This window comes from Danio rerio, chromosome 17 (genome assembly GCF_049306965.1).
Source record: "Danio rerio strain Tuebingen ecotype United States chromosome 17, GRCz12tu, whole genome shotgun sequence".
Taxonomy (NCBI): domain Eukaryota; kingdom Metazoa; phylum Chordata; class Actinopteri; order Cypriniformes; family Danionidae; genus Danio; species Danio rerio.
The window spans coordinates 29,250,684-29,266,878 of NC_133192.1; the positions used below are offsets into that span (position 1 = coordinate 29,250,684).

Consider the following 16,195-nt stretch of genomic DNA (forward strand, 5'->3'; position numbering starts at 1 on the left):
TCAGCCAAAAAACGTTACCCAAGTAATAGACTTCAAAAGACCAAAGTTGGGGTATATATTGTAAGAAATAGACAACAAAATGAAATGAATATCACATTTAACAAATATAGTGAGACTAGATCCAGCAGGAGATCCTTGACAAGCTCTCCGAGCACAGCTCTCACCTGTCTAGATAGGCTGCTGCGCATGCCAGAGTGTGTGTGGTCATGTGATGTGCGTTTTCAGTGTTTTGGTGTAGACAGAGAGTTGTTCAGAAACCCTGGGTGAAACGCTAGTGTGGACGCGGATCGTTTTAATTCTAAAACGATGGGCCTTAGTTTCAACCCTGCTTCAAAACAAACTTATCTGTAGGTTTCAAACAAGCCCGAAAGACTCAATTAGTTTGATCAGGTGTGTTTAATTAGGGTTAAAGCTAAACTGTGCAGAGCTGCGGCCCTCCAGGAACTGGATTTGACATCTGTGCGTTAAATGATAATTACAATAAAATAATAATTATTATTTACTATTCTTGGTCATTTACAGGATATTAAATCTTCTATGTGCTCCCAGTGTCTCTTTACTGCAAAATGTTTTGAAACCAATGAAAGTTTGAATAGAATGACACAACAAAAGTACATTGAAGGTAGCTCGCATTATGCTCTGCAAAGCTGTCTAGACTAGAAGCGTCTGATTTCATAATGTTTCTCTTACTGTGCTTATTTTTGGTTTTGTCTGAACTATTTCAGTCAGTTTCTTTCCCTTGTCTGTCTGAAATACAAGCATTATTTTGAGTTGAGCTGTAATATGTGAAGTTTCATTTAAATTGAATAAATAACTGCTAAGGTCAAGCTGTTGTGTTTTCAGTGTGGTGAGTCTAGAGTTTATTAGATTATTTTCTCTCTTTTTGAGCTCATTAAACGAGTCGACACCCAGATTCCTCTTTTGTTTTTGTTGTTGTTTTTCTTTTATGTGGCGCTGAAGTGGAATTTTCCAGGCATTCTGTGGGTGATCTCTGCCCTTCTCATGATCTCTTAAAAAAATGTGCTACCAGAGTCAAAACATTCTCTTATCTTGTGGTCTGAAAACTGTAGCTTTTTCTCTTTCCTTCCCCCTGTGTCATTCCCCTCATGCCTCCATGTACAGGACGTAAAATGGTGGCATCTCCTCCAGGCTGTAATTACTGTCTGGTTCCAGTATTCAAAGTGAGCAATTTCCCCCACCGCATCAGGCCGCTGCTCTCTGCCATGTCCAATCAACATCAACACACACAGACGCACAGAGGAGAATCCGCTCTAATCTGCATGGAGAGACAGAGAGAGATCATGCAGGTGCGATACTGCGCTCCTGTGAAAGAGAGGAAGTGATGAAAGTCCTGATGATGACTGATCATCCTGAAATCACATCATTGTGTTCTCGACGTTGTTGGATATGTATTTTTGTAGCTGTTTTATCAGTGTCTGGTTTTTGTTTACAGTGTACGTGAGGGTTATGTGAGGGACATTCAGCGCTCATGTTTACCCAAGGCATTGATTGTCACTTCTGGCTGTCTCCTGATGATGATGTCATGTGATAGTTTACAGCACTACTCAGTTTTACATGTGTATGCTGCCCCAAGTCTCATGAGAGAGCATTCGGGATGTATGGAAAGAACTCCAGCGGTTCTGATCCACCTACACAGTTGGAGCTGTCAGATTTACAATGCGTCGCCTGTGTTCAAGTGACAAGCTTTTGGAGAGAAACAGCATTGTTTTTTTTCTGTTTATACAATGTTCTGTTTATCTTTGGGTTTGACTAATAGTGTGTTGTCTTTAAGAGACCCCTTTCTATTGATCTTAATTAACTCTGCAAAGTTTTAGCAGTGAAGACAGTGAATACAGGAGTCATTTCTGATGGTTGACACAGCAACATTTTAGAACTAAGGTTGGGTACCAAAGCCTAATGCCATCATGTAACCATTATGCATCAGACCGAATAAGCATATGAATCTCCGTGCCTAATTTCCACAGGTAGTAGTTGTCTCTCTAGTAGTTGTAATATAATTTTAATTTCAAGTAGTAAGCTAATGTAATGTTAATTGCATAATGCAAATCTTAAATTCATTCTAACAAAAAATTATCAAAAGAAATATATTAATTCAATTCAAAAGTATTGGTTCAGGCAATGTTTGTCACAGCTACCATCTTAAAAGTGTCAATTTAGCACCAGTATCAAAATAATCCCAGACAATACCCAACCACATTATATATGGGATATATGGCTTTTAATTAGAAAGTGGCAATAGTTCAGTATTGTAGCTGTTAGATCCCCTTGCTACTGGGGAAAGAAATGTTATTGCAGTTGTTTTTTTATTTTTATTTATTTATTTATTTATTTTGATTTTGTGGTGCTACTTATTTAAAACAGCTATTTAAACAAATTATACATGACCAGAGCTGGTTGACCTTCTTTAACAATGTGTGACTGTGTCATAATTCAACAAAGCAAGCATGCAATTCCTCTCTTAATGCAGAGACACTACATTTGAAAATTTGGGGTTAGTAAAATAAAAACAACAACAACAACAAAAAACTTATACTGAAACGATGCACTGAAATTGATCATGTTTTTTTTTTTCTTTTATTCAGTTCATAAGTTTATTTTAACAAATTGCGATTTGCATTTTTATTTGTGATTTTATTTTTTAGTCGAGCTTTTGCTTAATCTGTAAGCCGTGGCAATAATTATATGACATCTCTTAAAAATTGCCAGTTGTTTGGTGTCTGTGACTTTGAAACCAAAATATTTCCATGTTGCCTATGCGGTTTTTCTTTTATATTAACTTGTCTATTATGTTTTGTCTGCCTTTTTCTTTTTGTCTTCTTTTTTTATTGTGGATGTTCCGCATAATTCTGTTGTGCAATTCTGATTGGGCAGAACGAAATTGGCTAGTAAGACTCACACAGCCGGCAGTCACGCATTTGCTCTGGTCGGGAGAAATAAATAATACATATATTACATACCACAGCCACTTACGATTAACTAATCCCAACATTTTAAAATGCTATTGTGATCCGATTTGGATTAATTGCACAGCCCTAGTTGCCTTCACATAAATACATTTTAAAATGTACTGGAAAATCGAAAACAAAAAAGTTCATTTAAATTCCACAATAATTAACATTAAAGTTAAACATTTTAGTACAGTATTGTCCATTTTGTACTTTTTATATTTATTATACCTTTACATACAAGTACTTTTTAGATAACATATTAACATATGTTATGCTGACCCTGTATTTAAGCACTTAAATTATCAGGTTACAAAATTGTTTAAAAGATTTTACAACACAATCATTGTGATTAATGGTGAAACAGAGAATTTATTTGAGCAAAAGTAGTTTCAGTTGCTACTTTTTTGTTTTTTAATTAACATTACTTTTTTTGGTTGTCACTAATTGAACTATAACGCTCATAAATAACCAAAGTGTGTGCATGCAGAACTGGATTATGCATTCGAAAGCGGAGCGACAACCATGTTAAGCTGTAGTGTGGATGTGGGCTCTATTCGTACAGGACAGGATTAAGCACTTACAAGGCGACTGGCTCTCTCTGTCTTTACCCTGAGTCAGAGAAGTGAACTGATAGAGATAAAGAGTGAAAAAGGGTGGATTTTATTTTATTATTTTTATTCGGAGCTGTGCTGTCGGAGAGGCATGGTAAAGCTGGGAGGATTATAGAGGTAAATAAAGCGTGCTCTCAGACAAAGCCCCGGAGCACAGCGTCAGGGACAAGGGCCATGATAAGACCCCTCCCATTCTTTAATTCTCCCCCGTTGTTTCATTTCTTATTTACATTACATACGGCCAGCTTTCCTCCTTTTCTGTGCCTCGCAGCATGATAACAGAAAGAAAGAATTATGAAGGACATAAAAAATGAAGAGCAGAAAGGAGGAAAAGCAAGCAAGAAAGAGGCTTTGCAGCACTGCTTAGCATTTTGTTTGGCAAACATGAGCTTGACTATGTTTTCAAGCTTTTCCTTTTCTGTCCGGCATCCTCATTCCCTCAAGCTGTCGCTCATAAATGGCTACCTTAGGTGAAAGATTAATTAGCCACCTGGTCAGTTGAGGTATTTTCACTTTCTTTCTTTTTTTAGTTTGAAAAACATTGTGAAAATTGCTTTCCAGAAAGCTACACCGGAACTAATAAAATGTATTAATGTTGTGTTCCTTGAAATGCACAATTACATACTTTGCTCAGTATCAGATGGAGGATTTTGTGTATTTTAAATGGTGTCTCAGCTCAGATTGTACAGATTTACTTCCCTCACCAATAATGTTGTTCTTAGCCTTCATGACATTTTTATCTTTTCACAAAAGTAGACCAGAGCAGGAAGCCAGTCTGTCAATGTTAACTTTCATTCTTTGGAACAGTTATAAAGCTAAAGCCAATAAACCCTACTTTTATGTTCCAATAAATTTGGAATTAGATTAACAGCATGGTGATTTAAATTGACATTTATTTATTGATAAACCTTTTATTTAAATAATATGTTCTTCATGACATCTCTGTTTCTGAATGCATTTTAATTTGTCTCTCTTTTCTTTCCAGTATAATTTTGTAGGGAGAATTCTTGGCCCTCGTGGACTCACAGCGAAGCAACTGGAGGCAGAGACTGGCTGCAAGATCATGGTGAGAGGGAGAAGCTCCATGAGAGACAAAAAGAAGGTAAGACGTGTAGAGAAATAATAGTTTATTAGTTCATTGACCCAAGTCAGAGGTGTCCAAACTCAGTCCTGGAGGGCCAGTGTCCTGCATAGTTGACTCCAACTTCATTGAACACACCTGCCTGGAAGATTCCAGTGTACCTAAAGAGCTTGATTAGTTGGTTCAGTTTTGTTTAATAGGTCTTGGAGCTAAAACCTGCAGGACACTGACCCTCCAGGACTGAATTTGGACACCCCTGACCCAAATTAACCATGAATGTAAATATAGCCCAAGTTTAAATTGAACACTCTGGATTGCTATACCCCAAAGTTGGTTATATTTCACTGGGGTAAAAAAGTGTCATTTAAATTTAATTGAAAAAATTAATCCAATGTTGGATTTGTCCATATTTGAACCAAAGTTGGGTTACAACAATGTTGACTTGAACTAGTTCCCTCAACAGTGACCAGTGTAAATGGAGGACAGCTAGTAAGAATTATTGTCGTAAACCTCACTCCTTTGGCCTCAAGAGTCACACTTGTTACTAATGCTATTTCGTTTACTTGTTATCGCACCTTTTTCCTATTCAGATTTCACTCTGAGTAGCTTCGCTCTTCCAAAGAGTTTACAATAGTGCCACAACACTGATGAAATTGGGTTTGGTGTGATAAGTGTTATAGGGGCCATATAAAAAGAAGTACACCTAAATCTTACTTCTGTGGCCTCTAGAGGCGCTCTTGCGATTGATGCTAGATGTTGCATTCTTTTGCATGCATGTTAGTGTTCATGTGCTCTTCGAGGCAGGTTTAAATCATGCACTGAATAGGGTAAGTAGACCTTTAGAGGTTACATCAGCACTGTTCAGACTGGTCTGTGCTCCATGTTGACCTGATCTGCACTGTCCATTTAGATTTCCAGATGCTTTGTGGTTCAGTTTGGTTGGACCATTTCAGATTTCCTTATAAAAAAATTCAGCAAATGAAGAAAAAGTGGGGGTACCAGCACAAATTGGAACAAAATTGTAGCACCAGTCGGACATGTTGAACCAGCATGGACAAATGTGACCGCTTAGTTGCAATTTGGAGCTTCCTGAACCCCTTCTTTTTCCTTCGCGGACAGCGTTCTGCTGTCATTTGCCATTTGGATCTAGTTGGTCTCTAATGAGCCAATTCAATCATTTGTTCTGTCCTGTTTTTTTCCACTCACTGTTAGCTTGCAGTGCTTCGACTGAGGCCCAATTCTATGTCCAGTATGCAGTGTTGTGGATGTAAGAAAGAACAAAAGCACAGGGTAGACATTCTCAAAAGTAGAGCCTAAACCTTGCTTTACATTCTCAGACGACTTCTACTGTGGGATCAGCAGAGAAAGAGCTAAACCCTGCCTGATGGGAAATTATGGCTTCAGGAGTTATGTAGTACAGACTCATTGGCTCTAGCAGAGACTTTCACCAGTCGTGCAAATTGACATTTGTACTTGTAACTGCTCAGCAATACACACTGAGAAATAAGAAGAAATGGCTGATTCTGTTGTAAGCAACTGAGCTGATTTATTGTTATAGTCTTAAGCAGTCCACCTTGTTTCCTGGAATCAGCAAGATTTGTATAGTCTAGTCTTTTTCTGACTTTCTCTGTCAGTGTCCCGGTGGATTTGTTTTATCAGGAAATCCTCATCACTGTGCATTAGCATTACCCCACACACACACACACACACACACACACACACACACACACACCTGGGCCCCAGCTGTGCTCCCCTCTGGAGAAGCCATATGTGTGAACTCAGGGGCTTGATGCAGCAATGGATTAATCCTAGAAAGAATTCTCTCTTGTGTCTCTTCATTTATTTAACATTTCTGTAGTGGTTGTATCTTCCGATGCCCTGCTGAATGCAAAACACTCTTTTGTCTGAATGACTAAATCTTTCCACAATACAGAGGTTGAACTTCTACCTTGCCTCCTATTCAGAGTTTCTTAAAGAACTCTCTTCACTATGTATCCCTTTTTCCACTGAAATATTGCAGATTCTTGGCTGGGGTACCTGTGATACTGTGTTTCCGCTGATTTTCAGTTGAGCTAAGAACTGACACAACTGACTGTTACTACAGGGAGCACATGCTGTTCCACTGACATAATTCCCCACAATCAATGGACATTTGCCATTAATCCCTAAATGTTTCTTGTTTTATTTATCCATTTTCAATGTTTAGCCACTTCCAGGGGTGTCAAAAATTAATCATATGGTTGATTGTGAAAGACCACCTACTTTACACCTTCTGACCTAACAAATGATCAATCTTGGCGGTGTTGTGAGATTGCATAAAAGCAAGGTGGCTATACTTTACTGTGTTATACCAAAAACACACGGGTTACAACTGAAATGTTGCCATCTTGTTGGTCATGCTGATTGTCACCATGAAGGCGAAGAACAGTGTGGCAAAATAAGAGCTAAGGGTGTGAACGGAATCCAAACTCAAGTGGCCACAAGAGACTCATCTGAACGTGTTAATGCATGGTGGACACTTTACTGCGTCTCAGGCCCCGTGTTTTAAGTTTTTCTGCGGTTACGCCATCCGTCCACACTACGCCGGAGTTCTTGAGCGTCGAAAATGGAGCGTTTTGGAAACGCTGGAGAGGCCATTTTCATTCTAAAACGCTGCTGCTCTGTTTCAGTGTGGATGACGAAAAACAGAGACATCTGATAACCGAGGCGGGACTGGTGAGATTCGCTACATGATTGGGGCTTTTGTGTCATTGTGTATCCTTCCCTCATTCGTCAAGCCACTATCACATGACTATAACACATGGCTTTACTGCTACTGGAAGACAGTACTGTAATCAACAACATGGGCACAGAAATGGGAGCGTTGTTTGCACTGTTGTCTGTTTTAGACGCCATTGTGCAGTTATTTATTTGTTACGTTTAGTAAAAACTCGACCTCGTTGTCTGTCCACAAAAATACCTCTCATGCTTTCTTTGCCATCACGTTTAATGTCCAACCGGCGTTTGTTGATTAACAATAACCAAATGCTAAGCAAGACACACGCTTCCTGTTTATACTAGAAAGCGCATGCCCAGAGTGCGCGAATGGTCACGTGATATACGTTTTCGGTGACGTAGTGTGGACAGAGATATGTTCAGAGACGCTAGGTAAAACGCTAGTGTGGACGCGGAACGTTTTTGATCTAAATCGCCGTTTTAAAACTAAAACGCACTAGTGTAAACAGGGCCTCGGATGTTTACAATGTGAAAAAAAGTGAAAGCAGAAGTTCCACAAATAGACTTTACTTTGGCCACCCAGGTATATTAACAGCTGGCCAAGTATATTTGGTGCCTTTTTTTTTTTTTTTTTTTTTTTTTTTACTATTATCATCCTTTTACATTTTTTTTTCCTTTTTTTTTTTTTTTTTTGTATCTGCCCAATATAATCAAACATCCGCAATCGATTAACCAGTGGGAAAATCCTCTCGCCCAACACGTTTCCTACTGCTCATTGTGTGCGCGCAAGAACCGTCAACTCTCAAGCAAACACGCCAGAGGTGCACCTTTTTGGTACTTAATACATTTGTCTGGGGTTTCTAAATCTCATAAAATGTCCGGAATTCAGCTTTTGGTTTCGCTTTCTAAAGTTGTTGTTAATTGTGTGCGTTTTTGCATTACATTTTTATTTTAAGCCTGTTTTACTTTCACTTGGCTTTGCAGCTGACAGCACATGCATAGCTGCAAGAATGAGTAAAACATTAAATAATTAATTCTTTAAAATAAAATGTTCTATAGACTTGGAGGACTAAATTACATCTAAACTGGCTGCAAAATATTTGTAAACCTTTAGACACAGTTACATCTGCCTTATTTAAATCTACTTTTTTCTTGTAATTATACTTTTAAGGATATTTTCTGTTTTTGTTCCTTTGTTGTTTATTTCTCATTTGCTGTATATAATTTTTTTTAATTTGATAGTTGATATAGCATATTTTAAACATATCTAACATGATTTGACAATACTGTAGATAATGTCAGCGGCAGATTTGACCTGCCAGTGGGTGCACATGGCTCCTGAATAGAAAAAAGGAAAACAAATAGTGGATTTCTTTATTACAACAACAAAAAAAGTAATAATTATTATTATTTTTTTTAAAGTTCAACCCGCTGAAAAGAATCCGTATATAAGTGTCATAAAAATATTTTTAAAAATCACTTATTTTTGTTGCATGTAGGTAACTATGTGCCGTGGGTAAAAGGTGTATTTCAATCTGGCTACCAATGCAAGCATATTTCAAACCTGTGGAAAGCACTGGGATCTCCCTCTACTTGCATAAATTCTAACCCTGCCCTCGTTGTTTTTAAAAACATACTTCAATCTCACATTTTAGATTTAACCCTAACAGATCATGGTGACTACAATTTTGATAATTAATTAGCTGTACATCACAATACACGAATGGTTTCTTTCTACTTTTCATCACTGCTGTAGCATTCATAGTACTTTATTTCAGCTTGTGATATTAGAGGGTGAAGAGTTAGGGCTAGAGTGATTTCTATTGAACATACATTGATTATAAAGAGAGAAATACTTGCTTCTTGACGAACGACAATGGATACAATTGCCATTTTTTTTCCAGCAATCATAATGTTTCTGTTTCCGTGTCAATAGTAAACGAGAGGCTGAGTTTGTGTAAAGTGAACCACACACACTAAAATTGACGGTTGTGAGTATAGTTAGGACCATCTAAAGAGACTGAAGAGAGTTGTGGGCAGACTAAGATGGATCTGGGCTGAGAGGTTGTTTATTTAGCATCCATTAGCCAAGCCGTTTTTGTGTTCTCAATAATTTAGTTTGCTGCTCCCTCTGGGGACTCAGAGAGCGATAGAGACACACAGGAAAATGAAGAGAAAGAGAAAGGAGTGACTTATTCAGGAAAGTGGTGGAGTGGGATTCTTTCTCATCACACAAGGTTTGGTTTTAGATGGTTTGTGGGGATGCGGCAGGGTACAGCAAATTGTTTGTTTGTTAATGATGTTTAATGTGTGCTCTGGTAAAGGCATGGATCACCTGATGTCTCAAGAGAAAATGCTTCATTAGTCTTAAATCAGACAGACGTTTCATTCAGCAGCTCCCCAAAGGTGGTTTAACCCCATTTACCCTCTCAAGAACTGTGTACACACCAATTCACAGAGCCTCAAGAGACACCACGTCCTCACGTTTGTTGTGTGTGCGTACTGAAGTTGAGCTCAAGGCGATGTAATAGGAGAGGACAGGACAGACAAACTCTGGATAATAACCTGTCCCACTCTGTAGCCTCGTCCTCTGATCAAACACTGTTCAAATTGAGGGCTCTCAGAAACCACAGCATAGATCAAATGTAACAGACGGCCACCCTCACCGGAGCATCACAGTACCTCTCCAGAGCCACACAGTAGGCTCTCAGAAGCCTCCCCCCCCTTTTGTCATTTCTCTCCTTTTAGTTTCTACTCTTTGTTCTTGGTAAAATTGAGTCCTCTTTCTTTCTTTTTTCTTTACACCTGTATCACAGCACTCATTTATAATAAGTTACTTAAAACTGCAAAGTCATGAAAGATGCAGAAGTAGGGAGAGATCTAATCAAGTTTGAGGACTGGAGTTATGACGCATGGAGTTATGACAGTGGGAGTAAAAACTCATGTGACCTAATAGGTTTTGTAGTGTAGATCTTCATGTTGTCGAATCTGTTCAAGCAGCCATAAAATTGGTTTGAGTGTAACAAAATATTCTACCAGTATAGATTGGCAGCTGATAAGGCCTATTTAAACTTCTGCATTGAATACGCATATTAGGTCCAGTGTTACCTTTGACTTACCTTAACACAGACCCTGAACCTTTAAAAAAATGTAACTACACGTCATGTTGAACCGAAGCTCAAGATCTGTTATTGGCCAGCTTGGTAACCATGACAAGTGTCAGTGCACTAATAAAAGATTGCTGCTGCTTGTTCAAACTACCTGTTTAAAATAAGCTGAAACATCACAATCTTTGTAGTTCCTTTGGCCAATTTTTTAGTTTTATGTTCAGTCCACTTAAACGTGTAAACCATTAAATGTAACCATCACTTCAGTTTGAAGATTTAGAAGGTTTTTCATGTAATAGTTTTGAGATTACCACCTTGCAGAAGCACCCATGCTGGGTGTTGGCAGCTTAATTAACTAAAATGTAGTTTGTTGCTTTGCTCAGTGAGCAACAACTGTCCTGAAATTAGTTCTGAGATCAGTCTCAATAAACTGTATATGTAACTTATGAAATATGCTTAATATTTTTTAGTTATTTTAGGATAACTTAAATAAAACAAAGAGACTATGAAGCTGCCTTGACACAATCTACATAATAAAAGCGCTATACCAATAAAGATGAATTGAATTGAATTTAAACATAAAAATGTATTCAACTTTTATTTAATAAAATCATGTTAAACCAACTCAATTGCATTTAATTGTATAAATAGCTTTTTATTTAGTGCTAAACTTTATTGGATGGAAAGCCTGACCTCATTTAAATCAACTTTAATTTTTTTTTTGAATCTCGGGCAGAGATCCATGGGAGCACAGTAAGTCCAGTAGCTTGAAGGTTTAACAAGTTAGATAGATACCTAGATACATACCTTTGTCTAGTTTATTTTACCATTAAAGTTGCTGAACGATCACTAATTGAACATTTATATAAATTTTGCTTAAATCTTTTTGCTGTAATAGTCCCTGCCCTCAGCAAATGTGGAAAGTGGTTGAAAGTAGAGAAGACACGAGATGTAAAAGGGAAGTTTTCAAACAGATTTTTAACAATTTTTTATCCAAATTCTGCATTTAAACAAAACTAAAACTTACTATTCCAATAAGCTGGTTTTTAATGCAACAATGGGTCCTCAAACTAATTTATGAAAAATTAAATAAAAATAACTTTGTTCTTTATTCTGAAGATTCATTTCTTGTGGATATATTGGATATCTTGTGCCTGTTTGCTTGTTTTGCTTTGAGCTTTGAAAGAATACATACAGTATGTGAACAATATTCTTCTAATGTGCCTTAAATGTAAGTGTTTAAGTTAACTTCCTCTTAATGGGGTATATGCACACAGACTTTTAATTTCAGTTAGTCATCCCCAGGGCTTCCATTTAATTGTCATCCCAGACAAAAATCGCTGTGTTTAAGATCTGATGTCTTTAAAAAACAGCGATCATCATTGCCTAGCTGAGATACAAAATAAAGTAGGTATCAGACCAAACAAGAAGCACTGCATTAAATTACATTTTTTCGCTCCATGTCTTTAAAATATGAAAATCAGTTTCACCCCAGTATTTTCAATGGAGTTTCTGCACTAGCCTGCTTCAAACAACGGTGCCTTTGTTTAAACAATTACCCGCAGTGGTGTAAAGAGTACTGAAAAATTATACTCAAAAGTACCATTACTTGCCTTAAAATTTAATGCAAGTAGAAGTATCTGTTGTAAATGGTACTCAAAGTATGAGTGTAAAGTAGACATTACAACATGTAATTACATTGCAATTACATTACAACATTGATGCTGTCAAAAGAATCTTATGAAAATAGTCATATAAAGCTTTCACCAGAAGTTCATCATTGCCTGAAAAACACTAGCTGTGCATATTGCCCATTAAACATCTCAACTTAAGTCCCTTCTTGAACTGATCTCCTGAACATGTTGGGAGTGTTTTTTTTTTGGGTTTTTTTCTAGGCGGTTTTCCACTCCTGTTGAACAGGTGCATGTAAACTACTCCACAGTGACAGCTGTTCAACACTGTAGCTTGAGTTCAGTCTGCTCTGGTTGATATGAACAATATTTATAGAGTGTTGGGATTATTTCCAGCAAGGCCAACTGCCAGTGAAACTGTCCTATCAATGCCTTTGATTGATAAAACTTTGCTTGGTTTATTTTTATTTGTTGTGTTTTGTATTGCTTTTGGTGCATGTGCAATCTTAAGTAGCATATACTTTAGAAACATGCCACTCATATGCTGACATGCTCCCTTTGGATGAATTCTTATATCTTCTTAGGTTTGTCGTCACGTGTTTCCCCTCCACTGGTTTTGTATGTCAGTAAACAGAATCTTAGCCAGTTCAGAGGCTTTGGGGTTGCTCTCCTGCCTGAAGTTACCCGCCCCTCATCCACCTTCAGGGGACATGAAATGACCTTGCTCTCTTATGGGCAGGGGTGGGCGGGTGTGTGTAGTTTATGCCTCCTGCTCTCTCCGATCTGAAGGTCTCTCTCCATACAGAATTTTGAGTTCACCTTAAGCATAATGTTGCAGCAAATGAGTTGTACGATCACAAGCCATGATTTATCAGGATCATGGTTCAGTGCATCTGTTTATTTTTAAGTTGATAAATTTGCTGATCAAATCCTGTTTTTATTTGTATTCCCATTGAAAACCACAATGTATTTTTTAGAAATAAACATGCAGACATTAAAACATTTCATTTCATTCTAGAATTCTCCAGATTCTCTGTGATCACTGTGAATTAATCTTTCTATTGATCAAGTCAGAACGCTCCAATTGGTTCTGGACAGAAAACAGCTTCACATAATGCTGATTCTGTATGTTAGTTATGCCGTCATATTATTCAAATATTTTAGTTAATCACACAGTGTTTTGCTTGGTGGCTATGATGACACAAACTTGGTGGCTGCAAGTTTCTGTCTTAATCTTTAATTTAATACTTAAAAAAATGTTCAAAACAGAATCTTGAGTCTTAATGAATGAATTAATGAATCCTTGGCTCCAATAAACAAATTCATCCAAAAACAAAATGTTGTAGTGCTGAGTTAACATGCAAATGTTCTTTTTCGACTTTTATTTTGATCTATTTTCATTGAGCAAACAAAAAACAACTGTTGTATAAAATTAAAATTAGATTTGAAAGCAACACTCACAATTTCATGATATAGCTTTTCTATCATGTCATGTTTCATAAATACAATTCAATAATTTATTAATAAAATGTATTTAGTTCAGTAATTGTTTAGTGATAATCGAATACTGTGGCAGCCATTATGCAAGCATTCACAGTATATTGTACATTTGTGTATGTGTGAACATTGGCATAGCAACAGTATTCATGGCAGTGTTGTGGAAGCGGTGTCATAGACATGCAACTAATTCTCAGTCTGTGCATTAGTAAGCATGTCAGGTGGATCTTTCTCCTGCCTACCGAGATCCACCACACTGTGCTCATTTGTGGAGTAGGCATCCTAATTGAGGTGTCTGTCTGAGCAATGATCTGAAAGCATCATGGCATACATGGGTGGGACAGATGCTGACATTGTAGTTATAATCAATGTGAAAAGGATCTTGTCTTAGTTTTACTGGCCATTTCATGCAAAGTTGGTATGGGATGGGTCACGCAAATGAGCTTGTGCTCTATATTACCCTCAAAATTATCCTCAAATTCTCCTATCTGTAACTTTGAGCATAAATAGTGCAAATAATGCCTTGTATCTAGGATGATTTATTGTCATCTGTGGAACTGATGTTGCAGCTCAAGTATTCACTAATGCTACTTTAGCGAAATGGATTTCACCATTATAACAACCAACACTAGAGATGCATCATACATGTATATAATGTGTACACACTCTCATATATAAATTCTAAATGCACATCAGCGCATGTGATGTCTTTTAAAGGCATTTAAAATTAGATCTGTGAGAATGTGTATCTTCAGTTAGTTAGCTAATCGTCACTTTCCTACAAAACAAGATGACATCAACTACTGGTTTGACATACAAAATACAGCATGTTTACAATGTTTTGAAAACATTGTGTGTCGTAACTTTTTTATTTTTTTAAATGCAAGGGAAACACTTCTCTATTTTTGACTGTATTGTTGTGCATAACTATATAGCCTCAGAGCACTGAATCAAACTTTTAGTCACTAAAAAAATGCATTTCTTGGCATAGTAAAGGGCTGGCAAATATTTCTCTCTCTCTTTTTTATTAATGTAGTACTTCATCTTTGTCAGGCTCTTGAGAGGTGTTGAAAGCTTGGGTGGTGGGTAATTGTTGGCTTTGAAAAAGGCCCACCCTCAAGAGTGTAAAGCTTATTTTTTTCATTCAGTTTAGCACCTCTGACTGTTCAGACAGCTCTACTGTAGCATAATGGCTTTCTTTTGCAGTCTGCTGTTAACCCAAGCCAATCAAACGGTCATGCACACCAACTGCAGGCCATTTTAAATGATCACCAGGAGAATTGTGCTCAAAGAGCCTCATTGCTTTGCCTCTTTTGCTTAAAATGAAGAATATTTTTGTCCTCTACTTGAATTTGTCGATTAGACTGCATTGCTACTGTACTGAATAAATAAATTGTAGCCTTTTTACCAACAGGTTCATTACACAAACCCAGCTATCTACGAAACTATGTTAACTATATTAAGTGCTATTAATTTGACCATTTTTTGAGAGGATGCATTTGACAGATTTGCAGAGTTTCCACACTGTTAGTGGAAATCCAACTAATTACCAGAATTAAACATTTTTTTAACTATTTTCTGTTGAGATAACATGCGGCAGCTAACTGACTAATTGTAAATGTGGTGGTAAATATTCTACTCCGATTCCCAGTGCATGTTAATGTGAAGAACAACCATCTTTAACTCACTGTGAGGCTGCTTCAGCGTGCCGGCTGTCACAAAAAATGTTGCACTTTTTCACACCGACTCGAAGTTTAATAATCTGTAAGAAGTCTGTCACTGCCAACACATCTCTCACTCTCTCTCGTTTTCTGTTTTTTTAGGAGGAACAGAACAGAGGGAAGCCAAACTGGGAGCACCTAAATGAAGATTTGCATGTACTGATCACAGTGGAGGACACACAGACACGTGCTGAGATCAAGATGAGAAGAGCTGTCGAAGAGGTCAAGAAACTACTGGTGCCTGCAGTAAGTTGCACATGTTTGTTCTTCCCAAATATACTTGCGGTTTGAAAGTGATGCTACAAATGTTTTGACCTTTGAGATCCTCTCCTCAGACCTGCTTGAGGCTTGTACTTTGATGTAAGGCAGCACTGTTGAATCTGGCAAAACATTCTATCCTGCTTCCTGTTCTAGGTGTGATGCCTTTGTGCATATGGGGCGGATTTTAATCCCACCCCTGACCCCTGGCTTCAGTCTTCTGCTAGATTTGATATTTTTATCTCTGGCTCCCAACAGAGAACAAATGGTGCTCTGCAACCTGATTCCCACAGATTTCCGCCCCATTCCACCTTTCTGTTCTCTGCTCCTCCATCGGTTGCTGCAGGGGGTGCGGACGCTTAAGTCAGGGTCTTGGGCTCCAGGCTGTTTTGCCTGCAGTGAACAGAATGGCCGGACAGCTGCAAGAGCCTGTTCCCTATCAGGCGACATAGTGGAAAGGCTTCGACCCACTGAAACCTGGCCAGAAGCAGCCGTTCCGGCCAGCCATGTGCCTCTCGCTTCATTTCAGAGCGGGACATGGAGTCCTTGGCAGTGCTCTGACTGCTCTCAGCCGCTCGCTTTCTCCAGTTTCTTTGTGTCGGTTT

The 16,195-nt window shown here is 37.9% G+C and overlaps 1 protein-coding gene and 1 long non-coding RNA gene across 5 annotated transcripts in view; both read left to right on the plus strand.

Moving 5' to 3' along the window:
• Nucleotides 1-16,195, plus strand: part of qkia (QKI, KH domain containing, RNA binding a) — an 87,289-nt gene that overhangs the window by 44,756 nt on the left and 26,338 nt on the right. For all 4 annotated transcript variants that reach the window (NM_131224.1, XM_009293119.5, XM_009293118.5 and 1 more), the window contains 2 exon segments: nucleotides 4,566-4,682; nucleotides 15,435-15,578. In NM_131224.1, coding sequence (NP_571299.1) covers nucleotides 4,566-4,682; nucleotides 15,435-15,578 — 261 coding nt within the window.
• LOC141378584 (uncharacterized) lies at nucleotides 1,071-3,869 on the plus strand. Its single transcript, XR_012393438.1, has 2 exons — nucleotides 1,071-1,307; nucleotides 1,454-3,869. It is a non-coding gene; the product is annotated as an uncharacterized lncRNA (long non-coding RNA).